At 42.6% G+C, this 24,870-nt stretch overlaps 4 protein-coding genes across 6 annotated transcripts; 3 read left to right on the plus strand and 1 right to left on the minus strand.

Annotated features, from left to right (window-relative positions):
* The first annotated feature begins 471 nt into the window (after nt 1-471).
* On the plus strand, nt 472-6,766 carry gda (guanine deaminase). 2 transcript variants are annotated; one of them, XM_049763682.2, is made up of 15 exons: nt 472-685; nt 1,348-1,547; nt 1,985-2,073; nt 2,191-2,362; nt 2,573-2,660; nt 3,857-3,962; nt 4,043-4,070; nt 4,164-4,271; nt 4,441-4,548; nt 4,622-4,719; nt 4,799-4,866; nt 4,999-5,145; nt 5,235-5,353; nt 5,443-5,470; nt 5,550-6,766. In XM_049763682.2, the coding sequence occupies exons 2-15, from the start codon at nt 1,422-1,424 to the stop codon at nt 5,624-5,626; spliced, it is 1,362 nt and encodes a 453-aa protein (XP_049619639.1). In that variant the 5' UTR covers nt 472-685; nt 1,348-1,421; the 3' UTR covers nt 5,627-6,766. The 2 variants fall into 2 exon arrangements, with proteins under 2 accessions (XP_049619639.1, XP_049619640.1); XM_049763683.2 differs by having other exon boundaries at nt 472-668.
* Nucleotides 6,767-7,159: 393 nt separating this feature from the next.
* Nucleotides 7,160-12,634, plus strand: entpd4 (ectonucleoside triphosphate diphosphohydrolase 4). Of its 2 annotated transcripts, none has more exons than XM_049763681.2 (13): nt 7,160-7,556; nt 7,791-7,920; nt 8,099-8,296; nt 8,412-8,617; nt 8,689-8,839; nt 9,069-9,172; nt 9,432-9,491; nt 9,596-9,723; nt 10,346-10,512; nt 10,583-10,907; nt 11,147-11,232; nt 11,549-11,710; nt 11,800-12,634. In XM_049763681.2, exons 2-13 carry the CDS (start codon nt 7,913-7,915, stop codon nt 12,032-12,034), a joined length of 1,830 nt encoding a protein of 609 aa, XP_049619638.1. In that variant the 5' UTR covers nt 7,160-7,556; nt 7,791-7,912; the 3' UTR covers nt 12,035-12,634. The 2 variants fall into 2 exon arrangements, with proteins under 2 accessions (XP_049619638.1, XP_049619637.1); XM_049763680.2 differs by having other exon boundaries at nt 7,161-7,556; nt 9,596-9,747.
* Nucleotides 12,635-13,369: 735 nt separating this feature from the next.
* On the plus strand, nt 13,370-18,279 carry slc25a37 (solute carrier family 25 member 37). Its single transcript, XM_049763684.1, has 4 exons — nt 13,370-13,658; nt 15,011-15,239; nt 15,336-15,392; nt 16,069-18,279. The coding sequence occupies exons 1-4, from the start codon at nt 13,464-13,466 to the stop codon at nt 16,593-16,595; spliced, it is 1,008 nt and encodes a 335-aa protein (XP_049619641.1). The 5' UTR covers nt 13,370-13,463; the 3' UTR covers nt 16,596-18,279.
* A 2,856-nt stretch (nt 18,280-21,135) lies between these two features.
* Nucleotides 21,136-22,182, minus strand: nkx3-1 (NK3 homeobox 1). Its single transcript, XM_049763690.2, has 2 exons — nt 21,940-22,182; nt 21,136-21,846 (listed from the first exon to the last, which is right to left on the minus strand). Exons 1-2 carry the CDS (start codon nt 22,091-22,093, stop codon nt 21,464-21,466), a joined length of 537 nt encoding a protein of 178 aa, XP_049619647.1. The 5' UTR covers nt 22,094-22,182; the 3' UTR covers nt 21,136-21,463.
* Between the last annotated feature and the right edge of the window lie 2,688 nt (nt 22,183-24,870).

The following is a 24,870-nucleotide window of genomic DNA, read 5'->3' on the forward strand; positions in this document are numbered from 1 at the left end:
GTAGGTTGACCTGCATCGAGCTTGTTCTAACTCAAGGGTCATCAACATTTTTGAAACTGCGAGCAACTACTTTGGAACTCATTCATGCACTCTTCGAGTTATTTCAATGGCGCTGCGATGTAGAGAACACTTTAATATGAATCTGCAACATTTTAGAGCCATATTGGTGACCAATGTTCTACCCTGTGGTAATATTTGAATACGTGTACTAAACATTGGCAAAATTATATAACATGTCACTAATCCACTCGCCCAACACTGTGACCAAGATATCCGTTTCCACCTTGCACTTGATAAAGAAATATCAGTCCAGCTGCAAAAGTCAACCTGGCGAAACATATCACATTACAATTTACTTATCAACTCAATAAACATGAAAGTAAAAGTTTCAAATGATTTATTTTGGGAATTTGTCGCAAAGACCTGCCATGCGATCAGGGTGTGTAGACTTTTTTTTTTTTAATACTCGTGATATGTTTTTCTTTTCAGGGAGGGCCCGTTATTACTCAACTTTATTCATATCCTCTTTTTATAGTGAAGCTGGTACGTATCAATGTCATTTCATATACTTCAGAGTGGTAGCTGTGAGAACTAAAAAAGCAACTTGAAAAATGAGGAAAATATAATTTTGTGGCACCAGACCAACGAGGAAGCAGTGATAGCCTGAGGTAAACTCTTCATGCGGGTGAGATCATTTGATTCCATTTTTGCCAGTTCAGCAACTATGGCTATATCATCCTGATCCATCTTTCCTCACGACAATGTTCATGTCATGTGACTCTGTAGTCTTCATGTGCATTGCCACTCCGTATATTGCGAGTTGTGCTAAAAAATGTCATCATTGTATTGCCTAACCTTATAATAAACGGTTAAAACAGTTCAAGTTAGACAGTAGATACTATCGTGACATTATGATGATGATGATGATAACCACACACCAAACATTGTTTTACAATAAGACATTCAACTCGGTGGGAAAGGGGGCGATACCTCATGCCAAAAGTGTTCATTTATGCTTTTTACAAATTAACAATCCAGCGAGGGCGAACGTTTTGCAGAATGGACATTTTAGTCATTCTATTGAGGGCAGTCTGAGGTTGCTAGCTTATGCAAAATATCATTTTTTGTCATTTCCAGTTTTAAAACCCGACGTAAGCTTTGTAATAGCGTCATCATAATAGTGAACGTCGTTAAATTGTGCAAGTGTACCTTATCCTATGCGCGTTGAATTGGACGCACCCAGATACTCCTCGCCTTCCGATTGGCTGAGCACTCAGGTGCGCCCCCCGCCCCCCCTCTCGCGCTCCTCCCCAGCAGACCATCTCACGTTACACCGCTTTGTTAAAGGAGACGCGCGATCGACTCAAAGCCGCAGTACGCTGCAGGTGCGCGCGAGTTCGTATCACTGCTCTGAAATTGGGATGGCGAACGCGAACGGAGCTTCTGCGCGGATGCGCGTCTTCAGGGGCACGTTGATCCATGCAACCCCGGAGGAAGCGGTGAAGATTCTGGAAGATGCACTACTTGGAGTTCAAGCTGATGGAAAGGTGTAGTATTATTATTATTATTATTATTATTCTTGTTTCAATTTGACCAACTTGTGGGTACTATTAATTTATATAAAATATTTTATATAGGTATATTAAAATTATGTTAATTATATTATTATTGTTGTTTCAATTTGACCAATTTGTGGTTTATTATTAATTTATATTATATATTTTATATATATTATAATCATGTTGGTTATATTATTATTTTATGGTGTTATATTGGTATTTATAATATTAGATTGAAGATTTCTATCGATTATTATTATTACGGAATCACTATTATATTAATACTAGCAGTGGTATAAAAATGATAATGGGTGAGCAATGTCTAACATTCACCAAACTGTTTATCGTTGCACTATAACAATTCTTTATTCAAGCTGCTCCGTTTCAATCATTTGCCAATTACTTAAGGTCCATTTTATCACCAGATCGCCTTTATCGGAGAAGGCAAGGACCTGCATCGACTCTCTCAAGAATTTGCATTTACTCCATCGTCAGTAACTCACCTGGAAAAACAGTAAGCGAACAAATTGTTTATTGCTACGCATACATATGACTCTGTAGACTTCCAAACAGCGTCATGCATCTAAAACAACTGCATACGGCTAATATCCGATGCCCTCTTGTTTTGTAGTGAATTCTTCATGCCCGGAATGGTGGATACCCACATCCACGCCCCTCAGTACAGCTACGCTGGCACGGCCCTGGACATGCCCTTGCTTGACTGGCTCAACAAATATACCTTTCCCGTGGAATCACGCTTTAGAGATAAGAGTTTCGCACGGGAGGTCTACACTCAAGTCGTGGTGAGCTTCTCTAAATGTGTATTGAATATCGGAGTACACTGTACTCCATGAACAGTCGGTGTGTTATGATAAACTGTTTTCCGTAGAAAGTATCACATCCTATTGTTACACAATCTCGGGGTTTCAACATGTGCAAAACAATTCGGACAAACTCGATAAAAAAAAAAAACCAACCTCTTAATCCCGTAATTGGTTTCGTTTCTTTCTCAGAAAAGAACCCTGAAAAACGGAACAACCACTGCTTGTTATTTTGCAACCATACATACCGACTCATCTCTTTTGTTGGGTCACATTGCAGGTATGAACACTTTTGCACACAGATTTTTTCACGCGGATATTTGCTTTCACGTACAAATTCTTATAATATTTAATAAGTGTGTAAAGTGTTTTTGTATTAAGTAAAAGTTGACTTGATTAAACGGGTCATGAGTTGTTGGGTTGGAATCAAAATTTGCATTCTTGCTATGTTTACTTTTGAGGCGGTTCTTGGAAAAATCTCCCTCCTGCAATGCACCCGTGACAGGGAAAGATCACACCTGCTCGAAAAGGAGAATACAGTAGAGGCATTTAGTGGTTGTCACGACATCACGACACGTGCCGCCGGGTGACATATTAACTATCGTCTGCCGTCTCAGCTGATGTCTGCTTTTTTGTCTCTTTTTATCTCGGCTGTTGACCTCTCAGCCGATGTCTGATTTTCTTTCTCTTTCTATTTCAGTTGTTGATGTCTGATTTTCTTTCTCTTTCTCTTTCTTATCATGCTCATGTACCTTTCTACACAGCCACGGCGAATACAAGCCGCCCGGGTTATTGGCAGTTTTACGGTCATTCATCCCACGCAAGTTCGCCCTGACCTTTGCTTCTTGCGTGGGCTGCTATAAACTATGGATCCTTTTTCAATGTTTTTGTTTTATTGCAATATTTGCTTAGCTCCCAACTTTATCTGTCATGTTGTTCATAGTCCAAAGCCTCCCCGTGCGGTTATAGTGAGCAATTAAATGTGTTAGGCAAAGTACAAATCACGCCTGAACGGGTATAGGCAACTCGCCTTGATGAGAGAAAGCAGGCGCCTGGACAGGCGCTTGGGGCTTGTGTTATGTCATCTGCTGCAGACGTGTGAGAAGAAAATAACCCCCCCCGTACAAAGCTTTCAAGAGTTTTGCATTTCTTTGAGTTCCTAGAAACTAGAAAAGTTCCTAGAAGAAAAAAATAAGCAGTTTTTCATGTAGCTTTATTACATAAACAAGGCATATTTGCTTTTTTGATTGACTGGTTTTACTGTGTTTAACAAAATCAAAGTAGTCCTTCAATTTTCTTTTTTTTTTTAGAAAGTCTGCACACCCCTGAGATAAGGCTTTAAATCACAGGTGTTAAAACTCTGGTCCTCGAAGGCCGCTTATCTGCGGGTGCGCTTTTAATGAAGGCTTTGTATTGTCAAGCAACAAAAGTTAGAAAGCATGCAACGGTGGCAAATTGATTTTTTATTTTTTTTAGATGACTTGGGACAGCGAGCCTTGGTGGGCAAGGTGTGCATGGACAGGAATAATTCTGTGAAACATTACAAAGAGACCTGTCAAGAGTCTCTGGAGGAAACCCGTCGGTGGGTAGAAAAAAAAAAAATCATTTGTACATCAATGTGGAGTAAGATGTGAGGATTCACATTTGTGTTTCATCCTTAAGCTTCATCGCTGAGCTCTTGGGGAAGAAGGTGAGAGGAATTTTTCGGAGAAATGCAATGTCAAAGAGCTTTGTTGTCAATGTCAATCTCACGACATTTTTTGACTGACTGGTCTCTTATCAGTATGCTCTGGTGAAGCCCGTGGTAACACCTCGCTTTGTCCTGTCCTGCTCCGGAACCTTGCTGGGACAACTGGGACAGCTGGCTAAGAATAACAACCTGCATATTCAGGTGAGGTCACCATGCCAACCAAACCTGGTTAGGTCACCTTGGGAACAGTTGCCGGAGAGATTCAAGCCAAAGGGTTCCAAAAATGAATATGCAAAAATATACACACCCTGACTTCAAGCTATAAAAGTAACTGCAAATGTCATATTTTTTCACAAATACTCATGACCAGAGTCATATTAGTGAAAATATTGAGGAGGTGAAGATTGTGAAGGAGCTGTTTCCCGATTTGGACTCCTACACGGACGTCTACCACAAACACAACCTTCTTACCGACAAGGTGAGAACAATCGCCGGTTTGGTTTCAAATCATTTTGGGTCGCCTCTTGGTTTATTTCGTTGCGTCTTGGCAGACGGTGATGGCGCACGGTTGCTATCTGAGCAATGAAGAGTTGGCTTTGTTTCGAGAGACAGGAGCTTCTTTGTCTCACTGTCCAAACTCCAACATCTCGTAAGTGCGACTGATTTAGCGCTCAAACTACAATAGATAAAAAGCTCTTCTAATGCTTTGCGACGATTCATCGTCTCAGGTTGCGTAGTGGATTCCTCAATGTCCGGAACGTCCTGAATCATAAAGTCAAGCTTGGCCTCGGAACAGGTGGGAAGGAGCAATCCTTTGAACCTTCTTCAAAAGACACTAGAGAAGTGAAACAATCACATTTGAGTCTCTAAGCCTCTGACGGTACGAAAACGTTTTTCTCTGTGCCTACTCGTGTGATCCCTCCATCAGACGTGGCAGGAGGCTACTCTGCCTCCATGCTGGACGCCGTGAGGAGAACCTTGGACACGTCCAAAATTCTGAGCATACAGGACCCGGAACTTGAGACGCTCACCTTTGAGGAGGTGTTCAGGTTGGCGACACTCGGTGGCAGCCAAGGTACAAAACAACGTTCTGGGTTCGTCATCTTGATATTGAAAAGGCCAGCGCTGTTTTTTTTTTTTTATGAATATGTGGTATGTCTCTAGCTTTGTCCCTCGATGACCAAATTGGAAACTTCCAAGTGGGGAAAGACTTTGATGCATTGAGAGTGAATGTAGCGGTTCCGGATGGGCCCATTGACTTGATCCAGCTCGAGGAACCAAAGGTGAGTTTGACTGACACTCGGCTCACACTTGTCCAGTTTGGTTCTCTGATCCGGTAGATCTAATTGATTTATCAATGTTCCCTTTTCAGATTATGCTGGAAAGGTTTTTGAATTTGGGTGAGTGACCGGTCACGATTGCTTTACTAGTGCTTGACGTAACATCCTTCACACGATGCTTTTTGTTCTTGTCGTGCAGGTGACGATAGAAACATCGTGGAGGTTTATGTGGCCGGAAGGAAAGTGGTACCGTATCCCAAGAAGCCCCTCTGCTAAATTTAGCATCACTTTGATTGGATGACTTGCAATGTTGCCTATTCTTTCATGATTGATTTTAGAAATGAGTCACATTCAGGCTGTCATTTGATTATTTGTAGCGGGCAAGCTTTGGGATTTATTTGCAGGAGTAATTTGTAGAAGTGCACTGAGCAGTTTGGCAAGACTTTGCAATTTAGCAGCAACTTAATATTTAGCATTTTCCGTAAGCAACATTAACTCATCTTGACTGCCTAGCGTTTTTTTGTATATATAATTTTTTGTTGTTGTTGCTGTAAATAAGATCAAAGTATGGCTCTCGAGAAAGTGAAATGCGCAAATGGTTGTGATGATTTAAAGAAAAACAAGCAAAGTGCTTGCGGTGTTGGCAGAGCCACTAGCACGAAGGCGGCTTGACAAAAACAACAAGGCACTTCAGGCTTGATCGTACTTGACGAAAACCACTTAGATTTTTTCACATGCTCTTTTTGTTTTGGATATCAAAATTGTGCGGTCTGAAATAATGCATAAAACACAATTTTAGGATTTTACTGTCATCTTTTTATCTGTGGTTTGAAATTTTAAAAGTACATAATTTGTTTTGTGTATAAAATATTTTGAATATTCCTTAGTTGTAGTAAGAATTTTGATGCGTTACTACCAGAGTTTCGGGGAATTTGGATTCAAAAGAAATTGCTAGATTCTAGCTACTGTGTAGCCGCACCCAAAAATTCTCAGACAGATCAAGATGCAGTGATGCCTGTTGAGAACTGGACACGTTTGATTATGAGGTGAGGCCATTCCTCAGCGTGATGTTTTCTTGTAGCGTGTCAATCATTTGTTTGAGTAACTGTTCTTGGAATTAACAATGCATTACGGAACAAGCAGAGACAGAAGCTCTGTTCAGGTTCAGACAACTTTTAGATTGCAGATTCCCACTTTCTTCTTTTATATTGTCAGGAAAAGCATTTTTGTAGTCATTCTCTGATAGCTCTAGCCCTTCATGTAATCAGACTATCTTTTGTGTTTAATCCAAATAAGACATTTGCAAACATCCCAATGAACAGCAATCATTGTTGTATGATGTTACTTAACCGTTGTTTAATTGTTTTATAATCACTAAATAATACCAAATAAACAAAAATTATTATTTGACAAGCAGCCACCAGGATTTTTTCCCAATACTTTTTTCATCTAAACTAAATTGTATCAGATTATTTAAATAATCAGGAGAATATTCTAAAAGTATTCGATAGTGGCTGCAGCCCTACTTGGAACTAGTTCAAAACCAGTCCAACTATACTCATATTCAGACTGGCGTTCCTAAGGGCTCTGGAAATGACTTCACTTCCTTATCATGGTTGTTTCTTTAGTTAATGTTCAAACCGATTAGAGTGACGACCAACAGGTAAAATCCAAAATCCGATTGGGCGGTTCCGAGATCAGATCGAGTACTCGCAATTTAAAAAAAAAAAAAAATCATCACAGAAGCAGCCACGTATTTATAAAATAATAATAATTAAAAAAAAAAAAAAAAAAACGTCCCAGGCCACAGATCTTATCATGAGTCAGGTTTATTAGAGGAGGGAAACATCGAAAACAGGCTCGAGCAAATGTGCCTTGCGGGGCTGTATTTGACAAAGTATTTACTCTTCTTTTTTAGGGAGTGAATTTGCCCTTACTTGTTTGAAAACATTCAAAACATGTAAATGACAAAGCTCCCATGCCAGTGTCATCTTTTCTTTTCCTTCACCCAGACTGTTGGGTGCTTTCGGAACGTTGTCCTCATTTGACCGCGCTAACATTGAATAAAATCAAACGCCCCCTCTCCATACGTCATAACCCAACCCTAACACGTCATTGCCACATACTTGTCAAGTTTAGCCGGCCGGCTAGCTAGCGGTTGGTGTCTCGCAGATGACGTTTGTGAAAGACTTCTGCGATGTGAATTGTAAGTAGGAAATATGCTCGCTGTCTCGTACGTGTAGTACTCGAACGACGAATGTTAAATGTGTGTTTCGTTACTGCTAGCATTGCGGAGGAATGACGCTAACGCTAGCAAACAACAGCTGTTTTGTTTTTACATCGTTTGGCTTTTATCTTGAAACAAATGTTACTGATGTTCGATCGAGGAGCCCAGCCAAGCTCGATTCAACTCTAAACATCCGATTTTTGCCAATGCAAGGTAATGGGGAGCCGTTATGAAACCGGAATGGAGTGTGGCCCGAATGCCGGGGATTCTTCGTCCATCCTACTGACTGGCGGCTTCACACGAATGAGACTAAAGCCCTAAGGAGTGTCTTCATCATGGGCAGGTTTGTTCCTAGACTGTGGGAAAGCGCATCAAGAGGGATTCTCTGTAGTTTAGATTTGAAGTATATCTCTTGTGACTTCAGTCCACCAACATTTGCAATAAGCCTCGTAAGAAATATACACATATCTTATCTCAGATGATCTTATATTGCTTTTTTTGTCCCCCCTTTTGTCCTCTAGGATAAGCTTTTCCTGCCTTTTTCCAGCGTCCTGGCATTTTAGCCTGCCATCCCACATCCTTCCTCGTCTCTTGCTTCCTTCATCCAGGCAGCTGCTCTTCATTGGCCTGCTCCTCTTTTTCTTTGGAGTGTGTTACCTGCTTCTGGTCACTGGAAAGTTGCCCGCCAGCTGGACCACAAAGGGAAACAGCTTCCATAGGTTAACCCATTCTCATTTTAAGCAATCACGTGCAATAGTGTAAGGACAGGATGTCTCTTCTTGTGACCTCCGAGTGTGATGGACAAGAATGAAAGCATTGTTTTGCTCTCCATAGGCACTTAGCTCGGGTGTCGGACGTGGATGCGACCGACGCAAGCAATCCCGACCTGAGCTACGGCTTGGTGGTGGATTGCGGCAGCAGTGGTTCCAGGGTTTACGTGTACTGCTGGCCCAGTCACAATGGCAATCCCCATGAGCTCCTGGACATTCGGCAAATGAGGGACCAAAATGGGAAATCGGTGGTCATGAAGATCAAACCGGGTAAGAAAAGGCATCTGAAACAGATGATGGCAATAATGACTCGTGATGATGCTTCATCTTGTTGTGTTTAGGGATTTCCAAGATGGCTGAAACACCAGAGAAAGCCAGTGACTATATCCATCCACTGCTGAGCTTTGCAGCTGAACATATTCCCAAAAATAAGCACATTGAAACACCGCTTTACATCCTGTGCACAGCTGGAATGAGAATTCTACCTGAGAGGTGCACCTAAATATATCTGTGCAATATTACTTTGAGTTTTATTGATTTGTATTTTTGTGTTTAATTCGTTCTGTGAGCTTCCTTTTTTGTGTAAAACAAATTTTCCACGTTGACTGAATATAAGTCCTGTTAAACCTTTCCAGCACCCCAAAACACACCAACAAAAATTTGTTTTCAACAGAAATGTTTTTCTTATTGTATGTTTTTTTTTTTTTTTTTTTTATATCAGTCAGCAGGAGGCGATTCTGGAAGATTTGCGAACAGACATCCCGGTGAACTTTGACTTCCTGTTCTCAGATTCTCATGCCGAAGTAATTTCTGGAAAACTGGAAGGTAATATAAATAATACACTGACTGCCTGGTAGTTTTTCTTTATTTGTATGTACAGTATTCGAAAGTGCTCTTATTATAATGCAGTGTAGTTCTACACTGCTAGAAAGTACAACCGCATTAATAAAGATATTTAGAAAGTTGTACGCTCTAACCCTCTGTGAATCAGAATTGAGCGTTATTTGTCTTGGCTGACATTTTGATGCAGCATTTGGAAAAGGATAGCATTATTAACGTGCAAAGATGTTCTCGTTGATTTCAGGGGTCTACGCGTGGATCGGAATCAATTTTGTCCTTGGAAAATTTAATCATGCTCACAATGGTAAGGACACCGAGGGTTTGTGTTTGAACAACTTGCCTTGCCTTTTTGGTCATTCAGAAAATGTCTGTAGCCTTCTTACCTTTTTGTCCTGCTCTCTCGTCAAGACGACGCTGTTGTAGAGGTCAATATCCCGGGCAGTGATCACCAGGAGGCGCTAGTGAGAAAAAGGACTGCAGGTGTTTTGGACATGGGCGGAGTTTCCACACAGATAGCATTTGAAGTGCCCAAAAGTGTAAGCTTTGCCTCTCCACAACAGGTTATTATCCATGATCAATTCAGGTTTTTTTTTGTTGTTGTGCTCTTTGGTTGTCACTCAGTCTTCTGCTTCCATGTTTGTCCCCCTGGAGACTGACTGCTCTCTGTATTTGCCATACTTTTGCTGAAATTCAATGAACATTGTGCTGCTCCTAGCGTGCATGCATGGCCTGGCCACCTGGGGGCAGTGTAATATAGACGCATGAGTTTCTAATGATTAACGTAATACTGATCGGTTTTCACAGAGGATAAAGAAAATATGCCCGTGTGTAGTTGTTCTGTCCGCCTACATGTGCACTGTTTGTCTTTCTGTTGCCTTTTTGTGAAGTGAGGTTGAGTTGACTGCCGCCATACAGGACTCGCAAGTCAAAGCAAAAAAAAAAAAAAAAGGCCGAATTATTGCTCACATCTCAAAAAACTCGTCAGTCGGGTCAGTTTTTGACAGTTAATACAAACCATTTGGCAAGCAGCTCTTGTATCGGCGCTCAGTAGTGTACCTAATAAAATGTCCTGTTTGAATCTCCATATTTTCATGTTGTGTGGAAAAAGAAATCAACCCACACTACGATCTAACGTCATCATTTTCATTTATTCTCTAGGAGGAGGTGGCCAAGAATTTACTGGCCGAATTTAATCTGGGATGCGACGCCCATCGCACTGATCATGTGTACCGCGTGTACGTGTCCACCTTCCTGGGTTTCGGAGGAAACGCGGCACGCCAAACATACGAGGAGAGCCTCGTCAAAAACACCACCGCTCGCAACAAGTGAGTGCCGCAGTCAGCGACCGACGCTTGGACTCCTTTTCATCATTTCATTCGTGTCCGATTTGACCAGGCTGCTGGGTCAGCATGTCGGCGAGATGGCGGCGTCCCCCACCCTGGACCCCTGCCTCCCCACGGACCTGCGGGACCAGATCGGCTCCCCGGAACAGAAGCTCCACGTGCTGGGCACAGGCGACTTTGACCAGTGCAGACGCGCACTTCAACCCTTCCTCAACCGCACCAATGAGACTCAAACGTCTCTGAACGGCGTCTTCCAGCCGCCCATTGACTACAACAACAGCCAGTTCTTTGGCTTCTCCGAATTCTATTACTGCACAGAGGATGTGCTGCGCATGGGCGGAGACTACAACGCTTCCAAATATGCCCAAGCTGCAAAGGTGAATGGCTACAATCCTCATTGGTGAATCACTCGAGGAGAATAAGTCAACACGCGTGTCGTAGGAAATGGCGACGATACATCATCAAGAGTTCTTTGCGCTGAAATGTAAAACATGGCATTTTGTTTGACTTTGATAGTGTGATGTAGAGGAATGAAAATGAATCTCAGACTCATTATTTGCAAAAAGTTAAAGCTTCTAGTGGCGACTTGCTCAACATGTGCTTTTCACATTTTCAGAGTTACTGCGCCACCCAGTGGGGGACTCTGAAGGAACGCTTTGACGCCGGCTTATTCGCTTCCCACGCCGATGGCCACAGACTGCAGTAAATACACACACAGTCTCATTTTAAAGCTTTTAATGATTCTAAAATCAAGCATGTGCTCTTTTTTTAAAACCCATCCCTTTACTGAGAATCTTGATAATGATATACAATTCATATGCTGTCTATTAAGGTGAAAGACTTTCTTTTTTTCTTAAGCAAAATGATATTTATGATTATTATTTCCAATGTCTTATGTGATACGTTCTGTTGTATTAGTTCATTTGAGCACTTTGACAGAGCGAAAGCTGGCGTGAATGTGTTATATAATTCAAGATGTCTTGGATTGTGATGATGCTTGATTTCTTAATGTCTGCAGGTATCAGTGTTTTAAATCGGCGTGGATGTATGAAGTTTTGCACTCAGGCTTCTCCTTCCCTCCTGACTATAAAAACCTGAAAACAGCATTTCTGGTCTACGATAAGGAGGTCCAGTGGACTCTCGGAGCTATTCTCTTCCGAACACGCTTTCTACCTTTGAGGTAAGATCATTTGGCTGAAGTTGCATTCCGTCCCTCCATTTTGTGTCACGTTTGTCCTGATGAGGATTGCGGACTTTTCTTTTTTCCAGGGACATCCAGCAGGAAAGTCTAAAAGGATTACACTCCCACTGGCGCCACAGCTTCTCGATTGTCAACCACCACTACATATTTCTGTTTTGTTTCTTCATCGTCCTCCTGTCAATCATCTTGTACATGCTGCGACTTCGCCGAATCCACCGGCGCGCCGCGCAGCGCTGCTCGCCTTCCTCCGTGCCGTGGCTGGAGGAAGGCTTGGGATCACCAACACTCCCCATTAATTTGTAAACTCTCGTCCACGTGCTCACCGTGTTGTATTACGAGAAGTCTCGGGCACGACGATCCCGTGTGAGACTTGAGCTGAGGCCTTACTGAGCCACAAAAATATGTCGGAGTTACTGTATTCATATCATGCTAAAAACTTGGCAAATATATTTTGTTTTTGCTGTAGAAAAAATCAAAACTACTCAGAAGTTCGACTAATTTTATTTTGTGGGCATTCGCCTCGTTCTGCCTTTTTAAAGAGCTTTTTTCCCCCACGTTTATACATTTAATAGAAAATAAATCCATCTTTTAAGTGGCAGGAGCACTGGATTGCAAATGAATACCCTTAAAACCGCCCCTCCCGGGAAATTGTATGTGTGCACGTAAGAATTTGATGCAATACTTGTGCAATACATGTCTTGTCACTGGCAGAGCCCTTCAAATTGTTTTGTCTCATTGTTGCTGTGAAATTATGTGATTGAGGACTGGTGCGGCTATTTTGGTGGGCTTCATTTTCGGAAGCTGTCATGAGGATTTGTAATGACCTGATGCACGCAACATGTTATTTATGCACAATGTTTGTCAGGCTGCAGTATGCTAATAAAGTTTTGTGTTTTCTGACAATTCTCTTGCCTGATGAGCAAACATCAGACTAATTGATTTGCCTCTCCTTTCTTCAAATATTGAAGTGCAAAGTCTTGAAGTGTTTCACCAAATATTGTAAAACATTCTTAAATCAGCACATCCTACCGCAAATTTAGTTGTAGGAAAGAGAACCTGCAATTTTGGGGGCTTCAGTATGTATTAGTCTGTTATCGGGTTGTCATGCAATGACCAAGCCCTCTTATCTATTCCAGTAGCAGTATGTGATAAAAATGTAAAACTCATTCAAAAGTCTATTAGGATAAACTACTTTTCACTCAGAAAGTCCCCCACCCACTCTCATTTATCTTGTTTTATTTGACTTTACTTTGTATCACTGGGCTGTTTGTCATCGTGATAGAAAGTTTTTGATTAAAAAGGAGTATCATTTTGGTTTAAATGTGCTTAAGGTTTGCTTTTTATGCACTACAGCAATGAATTTTTTATATACGAATTTTTTAATAGACATTTTAAGTATAAAGTGCATGTTGAAGGTCATTTAGGTGAATAAAAATCCCATTAAAATATGTAAAAATATATATTTAAATTTAAAAAAAGTCATGACAGATGCAATGGATGATCCTGAGCCTGTAGGAAGAGCCAAGTTTCAGAAAGACAACTTTTCATTGGCCACTAAAGTCCAATAGCCCGCCCTGTGCGCCAGCATCGGCAATTCTATTGGTTAATTGTTGAGAAAGCCACGCCTTTTCAAGGAAATGTCACCCCGCCCCTCTTACTCCAGCGAGTGGTGACGACCGAAAATGTTGTGGCCGTCCACGCTGCCTATAACACCCCGACAAGCGCTCCACGCATGGAGTTGAGCTCAGAGCGTGTGCTGTCACCGCTGGAGATGTCGCAGACGGCGAGCCAAGGCGGCCAGCTCGCTCCCGGCGACGGCGACTACGAGACCTTGCCCCCTCATGTCTCGGTGACCACGCACATGACAGCGGGCGCAGTGGCTGGCGTGCTGGAGCACACGGTCATGTACCCGGTGGACTCCGTCAAGGTAACGGACGCACACCTCCCTCAGCGCCGCACACCTCATTTTTACCCGAGTCACGCCACCAACATTCCCGTACCAAATCCACCACGCACGGCTTGTCGGCTGGCTACGACAGTGTGTTGCTAACAAGCATTAGCTTTAAACTATGTAACCTGCTTGACCACAGTTAGCTTGTCTTGTTTGCTCACTTAAGGAAGCCAGTTTAGAAATAACATTTTTGTTGTGGATAAGCGTTAAAAACATTCTTATACTTAATTTTTTTTTTTTAAAAAAACACAAGCTATTAACTTATGTCTCTATTGCGCCTAGTGACTAAAAAGTTTGACACGTCTCCATTGACGCCCAGGTAGAGACTTGAGTTAATTAATAATGTAGTAGTTTTTCATTTTAGAACTTAACGCTACCGAGTACAACCTTGACTTGTGAGTGTGATGGTTACCAACTAAAATCACTCGCAAATAAAATCAACTTTCTCCATTGATAGGTGTGGCAATTACATGAATCTTCCTTATCCTCTTTTACCATCTTGCCAAACTGCCCTCTGTTACTCAAACTCCTTTTGTCATTTCCTCTTAAGCTCGTCTGGAGGTTTTCTTCCAGACGTCCTAACCTCTGCAGTCATATTTGTGTGTGTTCTGCCAATAAATGTTAGGTGTGTATTTGAAGTTCAGTGGACCTGCCAACTAATGACTTGACCACCCAAGATATCAATTGAGACACACCTAGTGCCAATCTTGTGAAGGGTGTGTGTGGGGGGGCGGCCTTATCTGGGCGACACACTCTTGAAATCAACCTCACACAGTCAAGGGCGTTTATGTCCTCGTCCTTGTGTAGTATTGATTAGAACGGCCCGTGTTGAGGTACTACTACAACGTTTATAAGATTTTACAACTGGAATGTGGCCAAAACGGTATGTAACAAAAACAGTCCCTATCAGATAACGTGAAAAATCTGTAGACAAGAAGTAACATTTTGTAGTTCATAAGTATTCCGTTTATTTGAAGTGACTCATTGCCCCGTGTCCGCACGATACGATTTGTCATGAACATCAGCCAAGATTTGAGCGTCCCCAAATTGTGTAATCTGTATTAACCGGAAATGGAATTGTAGTTTATTGTGAGCGCAAAAAAGGACGGAAACACATTAAAACATCGACGGGGCCTATCTTACCTCACCGGCGCCGGCTCCATCTCCCCGCAAATAAAAACAGGCTTTGTGCTGTGCAGATAACTTGGCACGCTGGACTCAAACAAAGCGCTGCCTCGCTCGTACACGCCAGACCGTCATTCGTGTGTTTTGTAAAAAGCCAGCTGTCATAATAAAAATAGCCAATGAATGTCTTCTTCTGTCTTCAGACAAGGATGCAGAGCCTGCAGCCCGACCCCAACGCCCAGTACAAAGGCGTCTACGAAGCCCTGAGAAGGATCATCCGCACAGAGGGCTTCCTCCGACCACTAAGGGGCCTCAACATCACCATGATGGGCGCCGGCCCCGCCCACGCCCTCTACTTCGCCTGCTACGAACGCCTCAAGCACTCCCTCAGCGACGTCATCAAAAGTGGAGGCAACAGCCACCTGGCCAACGGTACAAAGTCTCCCACCCCAAATATCTTTCTTTGAATTTTTTGTCCATTTAAATGGCAGTTTTGGGAATATTAAACCCTAAATATTGTCTGCACAGGTGTTGCCGGCAGCGTGGCCACCGTCCTCCACGATGCCATTATGAACCCTGCTGAAGGTAAGCGCAGTAAAATCAAAATACAAACTGTTTGACAAAGATAAATGTTATTCATGCCGCAACTGGAAAAATAGCCTCATCCAAAATGGATTGTTTTCTGATTGTTTCATTCATAATAACACAAATAATATAATAATTCTGAGTTTTGACCTGACAGCAATCATGTGTGTTGTACTGTGGAAAAGTGCTATCTGATATTTTGAAGATGTCTCTGTAAAATGTTACTTAACTGTTGTTTAATTGTTTTATAATCACAAAATAATGGTGTGCACCACTTGACACTAACCCCAACAAAACTCACTTTGAAATGAAAACTGAATTTACTACGGTTGCCGATTTTGCACCTTTTAACATGATGTCCGAAAGACGGGTGCAAACCAAACCAAAACAAAATGTCAAGTAAAAGGTGATTTGGGAAAATGAATCTTTTTCTCCTTCCTCAAACATTTTTGAAGCAGCAGAAAAAAACTCATTTTCAGCAAGACAATTTTGTAACTTTTTCCTTTGGTTCGTCCACTAACGCTTTCAAGTTGCTCACTTCCAACTTCATTTTGCGCTTGTGGTGCCCTTCCAAATATTCCATGGTCCAAAAATTCCATCAAGCAAACTGAAAAAAAAACAAAAAATCGCCTTTCCATTGAAGCTTCCTGAATGTCTTTGTGTTATCATGGCTCAGTGGTGAAGCAGAGGATGCAAATGTACAAGTCGCCCTATCGTGGACTTTGGGACTGCGTTCGCACCATGACGCGCGTGGAGGGTGCCGGCGCCTTCTACCGCAGCTACAGCACGCAGCTGACCATGAACATCCCCTTCCAGGCCGTTCACTTCATCACTTATGAGACCATGCAGGAATGGCTCAATCCCCAGAGACACTACCAGCCCGGCACGCACATCGTGTCCGGGGCGGCGGCCGGCGCCATCTCGGCCGCCGTCACCACGCCGCTGGACGTGTGCAAGACGCTGCTCAACACGCAGGAGAACGTGGCGCTCACTTCTGTCAACATCAGCGGACACTTGTCAGGAATGGCCAACGCCTTCAGGACAGTGTACCAGCTCGGCGGCGTGCCGGCTTTTTTTAAAGGCGTGCGGGCCCGAGTCATCTACCAGATGCCGTCCACGGCCATCGCCTGGTCCGTCTACGAGTTCTTCAAGTACTTCCTGACCAAGCAGGAGGCGAGACCCGCCGGCAGGAACGCAAAGTGAACGCGTTTGAGGAAGTAGCCAAGTTGTGACACGCCTCCTTGTTTTCACCCGCACTGACGTCGGCACTTTTTTTTTTTTTTTTACCCCCCATGATGACGTCACTCAAGGGCAGAAGAATCACGGACAAATTCACACAGTCATCGTTGGACGTTCTTTCCAGAGCAAAGGAAGTCTTGAATGATGTTTAGATAGAGTTCTTGGTATTTATTTATTTGCCTAGCTAGTGATTTTAATGGCTGCAGAAGGAAGCAGCGCAATTTATTTGCTTTCCTTCTGTGTTTATTTATTAGGAATCAGTTGACACGGAAAAATGAATCCTCACTCCAATTTCCAAGTGCCTCTTTTACTCTTTTATTGAGACAGTTTGTTTTCATCATTTTAGCTGATAAAAAAAAAAAAGTTGCTTTCTTATCTCTTTGGACACTTTTACCGTTTACTACATTTGGTTGATCCGGTACGAGTAAAGTTCATCTCCAAGCACGAAAGCAATTTTCAAAAGAACTTCCGCTTCCATGCCGGCGCCATATCGAGCGGGAAATCCACGTCAGGAATGTTGCTCAACTTTCCAGAGCTGACGTCATGCTGGACTTTTTTTAAACGCAAACTTGTCTTACAAGTCTTACTAAATCAACAGCGCTTCAGCTGGTTACAGCAGAGTACGATGCTTTACATGCATATATATATATATATTTTTTTAAAATCAGAGGCAGCATATAACCATGGTCTAGCGGTTCACACGTCCACCTCCATGAAGTTGCACTGGAAGATCAATGAATTGATTTGCCATAGCAATTAGTTCTTCAAGCGTCTGTTGGCATATTGGTTGGCCGAGTCAGCCAAATGACCGCCCACCCGTCCGCCCGCCGCTGAATCACGCACACACACTATGCCCTCCCATTGAAATCGAATGGACACAGGGCAGCTATTGGAGGGCTCAACACTGACCTGACTTGTACATAAATGTTGCAGATTGTATCATCACATATGACGCATATTTTTACTCACCTTTTCACTCCTTTTGCATTTTTAAAGATATTCACCAATCCGAAGAAAAAAAAAAAAACATTGAAGGTTTTTTTTTTTTTTTGGGGGGTTGATGTGTACTTGCCACAAACGACATTGGATTGTAACAAATGGTATTTTTCTATGCACCTGCTTTTTCACTGTGCACACTCCGTTTTTTTGCTCATATTGCGGTGACCACTGTGTGTCTCTTTGTGCCTCAACATTGTTTCAAATATGCAAGATGGCAAGAGGACCTTTTTGTTATTGTAGTTTTTTCCCCCACTGTTTGGGTGTGTTTAATGATGTTTTTTTTTTTAATCATTCAGTCTGTTTGTATACAGTACACTTTATATAAGCCATAGTTACCCTCGCAACATTTTCCCCAGGAGCAAATGGAAATTGTTTTTACGAGCTTTATAGTATATGCATTTGTGTCATCTGCGTTTCATGAGCTAATTGTCTTTAATCCAAGTGAAGAAACATGCTCGCTATGTCTTTCTAGGTCACTATACTTTTAATACACGTCACACAGTGCGGAATAGTGGCGTGTGCTTGTGTGATGATTTGGTACTTGTAAATTGGTTACACTTTTTACGCACAAATAAGGCCAATAGAATGTCAGACCAAGCATATATGACATCATTGTAACACTGGAACTGAAATAAATGAAATTTGATGACATTGGTGTCAGTCGCTATTTGCAAGTTTTTGTTTACCAAGAAGATTTTTTTCATTTTTTTTTTACGTTCCTGTCTTTCCCCAAGGCCACAATAGTCCAATTTGTGTCATTCCGTTGTGGTACCAGCAGAGGGCGCTATTATACAGCATTTTATTCAAAACGCGAAAAAGTCACATAACTTCTCACTTGCTCTAAACCACTCCTACCGTTCTTCTTGGACCACACAAAAGCCGACAATCTTTTGACCAGGACCACTTGGATTGCATCACTTGGATTACATCCATTGGGCCACAGGATTCTTGTGACTAGACCGAAGACCAGTTTTAGATCTGGCCTGATCTGATCCTAGTTACCAATGGCTAGCATAAGACCCCAAATCACATGACCTTAGACATCAGCATAACCTAAATTCTACCCTTCCAGGACTGCCTTTAAACCTGAAGGACATAACCTCGACAACCTTGCCCTTGAGCTAGCGTTAAAATCGATCCACGTGACCTGGGCCTTGTTTGAGGTCTGGACCAGACTACAACCGTTATACAAGGATCACTAGTATGAGTATTTACTCCGACCTCATTTAAATTTCTCTCAAGACTTTGAAGCAGCCTAAAACTGGTTGGACTTGCTTGAGACATGGCTCACATGATCTGGAACAAGCATGAAAATTAGGTCACATGATCTGATTGCAAACCCAAAATGACCTCGGACTCCTTGTTAGATTGTATAACCTGGATCTAGTTCAAGACATGGACTAAAGATCTTAAGACCTGGACCACACAACCAGAGGCACGTGAGACTTTCCACGTAACTGAGGTCTAGCTCCAGACATGGACCACATATGTCCTTTAAATGACCCCGCTGTGCTGACAATAATTCTGCTCGTGGTTCTTCTTGTGCTGGCTGTCATTTATTGGACTGTTTACATGAAGGCAGATACTTACCGATACGCTCGGATGGAACAAAAACAAGACCGTTCTTATCGGGCTGCAGACAGTGGCGAGCTTTATTCGGAGCCGGCGTGTCCCAGCACACGTACACAGGTGGTGTGGCGGAGTTGTCCCTGATTTGTCCGTGATCATGTTGTTTATCCCGAGTCAACAATGGATGCCACGTCTTCCGTCCTTGTCGGTTTCATCTGCAGTCCATTTGCTTGACTACTTTACATCTTTATACCGAAGATAAGAGCTGGAAAACGACAACAGCCTCTTTACTCAATACATGCTGGTCTTAACACACAAACATCCACGCAGTGATAGCTCCTGGATGCGCAGGATTCAAAAGGATGCCCACTGCCTCTTTGGCCTAGTAACATGGGGGATCCAGAGCGGCTTATCAGACCCAACAAATTTGTCAGACAGTCACGGCACATTGCAGCGCCGACAAAGACTTCCTTTGTGGTCAGCTTTGGTTTCCTTCTCATCCTTTGATGAAGATCTGCTGGTCCTTTTAAAGACACATTTAACCCATTATGGGGCACTCGCACATGGAAAGGGAAAACTGAAGTCAGTCATCATTAAATTAAATTGAATTAAATCAAATTAAATGAAACTAAATAAATACAATTAAAAAAGTATTTGCTGGTGACAAATTCGATGCCCCTGTTGTGTCATCATGAGAGGTACACTGTTTCCTAGTACCATTAACCACACTTTTAAGCCTAAATAAACAACAAGTCACTCCTTGAGTGTCCTTAATGGGAAGTCGTTAATCTAAAGGCACACAAGCTAATGCTTCGGTGCTTTTCATCACTTCCCTCCAACCAAATCCAGTCGATCCAGGTGCCACAGGAAAATATTCGAAGGCAACTAAGATGAGAGGATAGCAATCATTCTGAGACAAGGCCCTGAAGGCGGATTAGATTCACACAGTAGAGGCTAACGTCTAATTGGACTGTTGGGAATAAACAAATGCAATTTTATGGAAGACATTTGAGAATTGTGGTTGGAATTGCTGGTCTTGGGCCCAATGTACTGTGCGGGCATTACAATGGCAGATTCCTTTATCAACATGTCCGCGTGCCCGCTAGATTCCTGTCACATTCTCACGGCCGTCAAAACAGACGCTATCTGCCCTCTTCATGTCTAATTACCTGTTTACGCCGAGGGCCGCGCACATGATAGATAAGAAGTCGGCGTTTGGATGTCTCGAAAGGCAAACTCTTCTGTTAACCCCCTTCAACCTGTTGACCCAATCGCCCGCCCGCCCGTCATCGACCGGTCGGTCGGCTTGGAATGATCCCACGGAGGAGAGGAGCCACTTGACAGGTTCTCCGCTTCATGCTACGTTGACATCTCGCCATGCCCACGCGCGGAGATAAGACGAAGCTCTTTAAGATGTTGTCGACACGGTACCTTCTTGTGTGTGGCACTCGCTCTCCTATCAAGTTGGCCACGACTACCCGTGTGAACTCGCTACTCGGATTGAACTTTCCCGACCGACTGTTGCAGCCGACGGTGACGCGGTCGTCCCGCGTGACCCTGCGCGCTCACTGCTCTGCCGCCTTATCTCGCCAGTCATCGCATTAGAGCTTCTTGTCATTCCTGTACGCGCAGTTGGCTTTATCAGATGCATCTGGAACCTGCTGCAACATTGGATTTAATACGAAAACGCTGCTCAAGTCCATTTAGACCTAATTTAGGTTGTGGGTGTAAACTTTTCGAGTGAATTTATTAGAAAGTGACCAAATGTTCCATCCAAAATATTCAAACCTCTCGGGAACTGAATGCTCAGTACCAAGATCTCCCAGTTTTATGATATAGAATATTGCTAGGAATGATTCATGGCATTCATTTTGTTAAAACACAGATGAGTTCCCACAATATTTACCAACAGTGATTTAACACAGCAGGAAACAGATCAATATCAAAATGAAACTCTTTATTTCTATCACTGAACGTGTTCACCTTTTCAAATGATCACTTTGGACAACATTCCTAGGAAATCACAATGCCTCATTTTTAGTGAGCTATTTTCTAAACAAGCTTGTGGTCCTTTCTCTAAAATTTCCAGAGCTGTGAAATATTTCCATCTTGTCAACAATGACCAAAAATGATCATTGAGTCGTCGTGGAGTATTTTGACACTTTTTTTCATGACACCGTTTTTCCTCAACAAATACAAATTATTATGGTCACAACAATCAAAAGGCAAATTGGCATAGTCAGTGAATGTTTTTTTTTTTTTTTTCACCACAACGCAGGCCTCCAGGGCCCACCGTAGTCCCACAAGTAGGGTCGGTACTGGTACGCCCGACAGAAAGAGCCAAACAACACCACCGGGTCCAGTGCGTCGCCTTTGTACGTGTCCTTGAGGAACTCTGACGCTTGCTGCCTCCTCTTGGTTTTATACCTGCGGTTCTGAAACCAGATCTTCACCTGGGTCTCGGTCAGTCTTAGCACGCCGGCCAGGTGGGCTCTCTCGGTAGCCGACAGGTACTTCTGGTGGTTAAACTTCTTCTCCAGCTCCAGCACTTGGAGGTGCGTGAACGCCGCTCGGGAGCGTTTGGGTTTTTCCACGGACGCGAAGGCGCCCGGCTCGGACGTGCCGGGACAGGATGCGTCCAGAGATGCTGTGAATAGGAAGATAGGATGATAAATGAGATGAAAACATCAGCCTGAGCCAAATCATTAAGCAAGAAATTCCAGTCAGATGTTGAGCTCACCAGTGTGCTCCACAAACGTTGACTCGGAGAACTTTTGGGCGTCTGCTTCCCATTCTTCCCTCGTGCAGCATTTCTCAACAAAGGCGGCGTTGTCTTTCAGGGAGAGGATGTCTTCGATGAGGAAAGAAGTCCGAGGTTTGACCGGATCAGACATGTTCCCATCCGCAGGTCCACTTGTGAGGTAGGCCTCTGCGTGTCAGAGGGTGCTCAAGTGCTTTGTGCTCTTTTGCACGTGGGTGCACACAGCAGCTTTTTATGCGAGTGCGGGGGCGGGTTTGGGAAGGAGGTAGGTGTGTGTACTTGTGCTCGCTCAGTTTGACTTTCGCTGCAGTTGCTTGACACAATAATACCCATCAAATCTGTGAATTTTCATATTACTTTGAAAGAGTAAAAATTTAAAAAAAAAATCACCTTCCGTAACAGTAAAAAAAATGCATAAAATGAATCCGTTTTTAAAATGTTGGTAATAAGAAATAAAGAACATACAATAGTAAATAAAGTTACAACAAAAAACATTTTTTTTAAATATGAATAAAAAGTTAACTTGAGAATAAAATGTTGATGCTAATATTTAGAAATGTATTAAATAGAATTAAAACAATGCACGGATTAATCCGTTTTCAAAACTAAGGGCCATAACAAGACCAGAATATGTCGTTTAAAATCCAATAGGTACTGTAAAAAAAAATATTAAGGGCTAAATGCGGTCTACAAAATAAGTGAATGCATTTAAAAAAAATATTAAAATTGAAAATGCATACAAATGATAGGAAGAATAAATATTTTTAGGTGTTCATTCTACTTTTTTAATTTTCATTTTCCGTGGCACGATTTGACTTCTTAAAATAACACAAATTCTAGTACAAGTACAATCCAACAGTATCATTGATTCATTGAGCTTTTTCTCCACGCTACCCTAAGCCACTTCCGGGAGGTAGGCTGACCCATCCTGGGGGGAATCAAGGGTCAGAGTGGGTGGTCGTAGCCTAGCCACTGGACTGCACTAATGACTTCAGCACCTTTTGACCGGCTCCTGAACGGACATGCTGCCTTCATTGTTGGCTTGTTGTTGTGGCCCGAGAATGATACATTTACTAGCCGTGTCCGTGCTCCTCTGGGACTTCATGCTTCATTTGCTTAAGGGACATTTTGGGGTGAGCAACAGGACCAAATGAAGAGAGGGAGATTTGACTGTGGGATGCGTCGGTAATTTTTCGTCTTCGATTTGCTCAGAAATGGTTTGTACTATTGCTGGACATAAATAAGAATGAGCTTCTTGTATTCCTTCTACTTTTACCACTGCTGCTACTTTGATTACTCTGCTACGACTCTTTCTTCTTCTTTGTTTGGTTTGGGTGTGCTTTTGTACCATGCTGCCTCTCACAGGTCGGTCTTGGTACTACAACGGACAATTTGTTTAGTGTAGGAGAATGTGTACAGTACCTGTTTTTTATTTCTTCCTCTACAGGGTCAGTAATAACCGTATTAGCGCTTGTTTTTTCATATGGATTAGGCAATATTTCACCCATTATTTGTTGTGTACACATCCTAATCACAATTTTACATCCTGTTGCCTGTTCAGAAACGGCACAGCAAGATGTAAATGATTCTAAACGCATCCGATTAGAGGAGTAAAGAGGTTCTTCCCAGGCTTTAGCTGTTGTCTGGTCAACATAGTATTAAGATGGCTTACGTGATAGCTTTCACCTTGACTTTCTTTACTTCTGTCTGGGAAAGTGTTGATTCAAATGTATTGCACAATCAAAGTTAAAAAGATTTCAAGGTGAAATTCAAATGTATTGAATTTAAAATTGAAATACAACAGATTTGCACTTAAACAATGTTTTTTTTTTTTTTTTTTCACCAGTGGGAGCCTGTCCCACCCTTTGAGAATAGTTTAGTCTAGTTTTTAAGCATCGTAAAGATTTGTAACTGCCCCAAACACGTGGAGCGACATAGCTCAACTAGTGACCTTTCTCACAAGGGAAGCTGTTTATCTTCCGCAAAATGTTTTCTTTGAGCCATCCCGACTTGTTTCGTCATTAATCTTCTGTTGTTTTCCTGCCGTCTTTGTCCGAGGCCGTGGCGTAACATTACATGTGTCAGCCTGCTCTGCGACACGGGCCGGCTTTTTGCCTCTTTCATCACGTCACCGACTTTAGTTCATTTAATTTCACATGCCAGTTCACGTATAAACGAGCACATTCTTATTTCCGTACTCTGGCAATTCTAGTTTACCATGTTTGGGAATTTTGTAGAGCACGCTGCACCATGCTGGGCGTTCCTACGGACTGAGAGTGTTATTTTTCACGTCCCCGGCACACTTGACAATAACCTTAGACTAGTTTGTAGTGGGTCTAAGTTGTGGCGCAGGAAATGCGAGCCAACTGTTTTCACTTAACTATGTAAGTAAGAAAGAAACACGAGAGAGGAAGGAAGGAAGGAAGCTATACATTACATAAAGCATCAGTTTTTTTAGTGTAATGTGAAGGTCTTCCACTAGAGAGCACTCTCGAGTCAGATTAGGCACCAAAAGGCAAACAGCAGCATGTACGTAGTGCCCCTCTATTCCTAAACAAAGATTCATCTTGTAAACCTTAAGATGATGAGTCATGCCGGTTGAGAGGACGGAAGAAATCCCATTTTGTAAAAGTCTTGTCAGCGTAGCGGAGATGATGAAAAAGGCGCACAATTAAAAAGCGTGCCTGTGCGCAGATGACGTGAGCTGCTTTTACCTCTCGCGTGCCCCCCCCCCCCCCCCCCCCCCCCTTCCTTCCTTTTTTATGTGTTGAGCGCACTCACGTCATCTTGGCTAGCAGATGACCCTCATGAAATGTGAATCAGTGCGTTGTAATCAAGTATCTCTTGTCTCTCCTGTGACACACACAAGTGGGAGCTGGCTAATAGGCCTATCTGATGTCTTCAAGTGTC

This window comes from Syngnathus scovelli, chromosome 3 (assembly GCF_024217435.2).
Source record: "Syngnathus scovelli strain Florida chromosome 3, RoL_Ssco_1.2, whole genome shotgun sequence".
Classification (NCBI taxonomy): domain Eukaryota; kingdom Metazoa; phylum Chordata; class Actinopteri; order Syngnathiformes; family Syngnathidae; genus Syngnathus; species Syngnathus scovelli.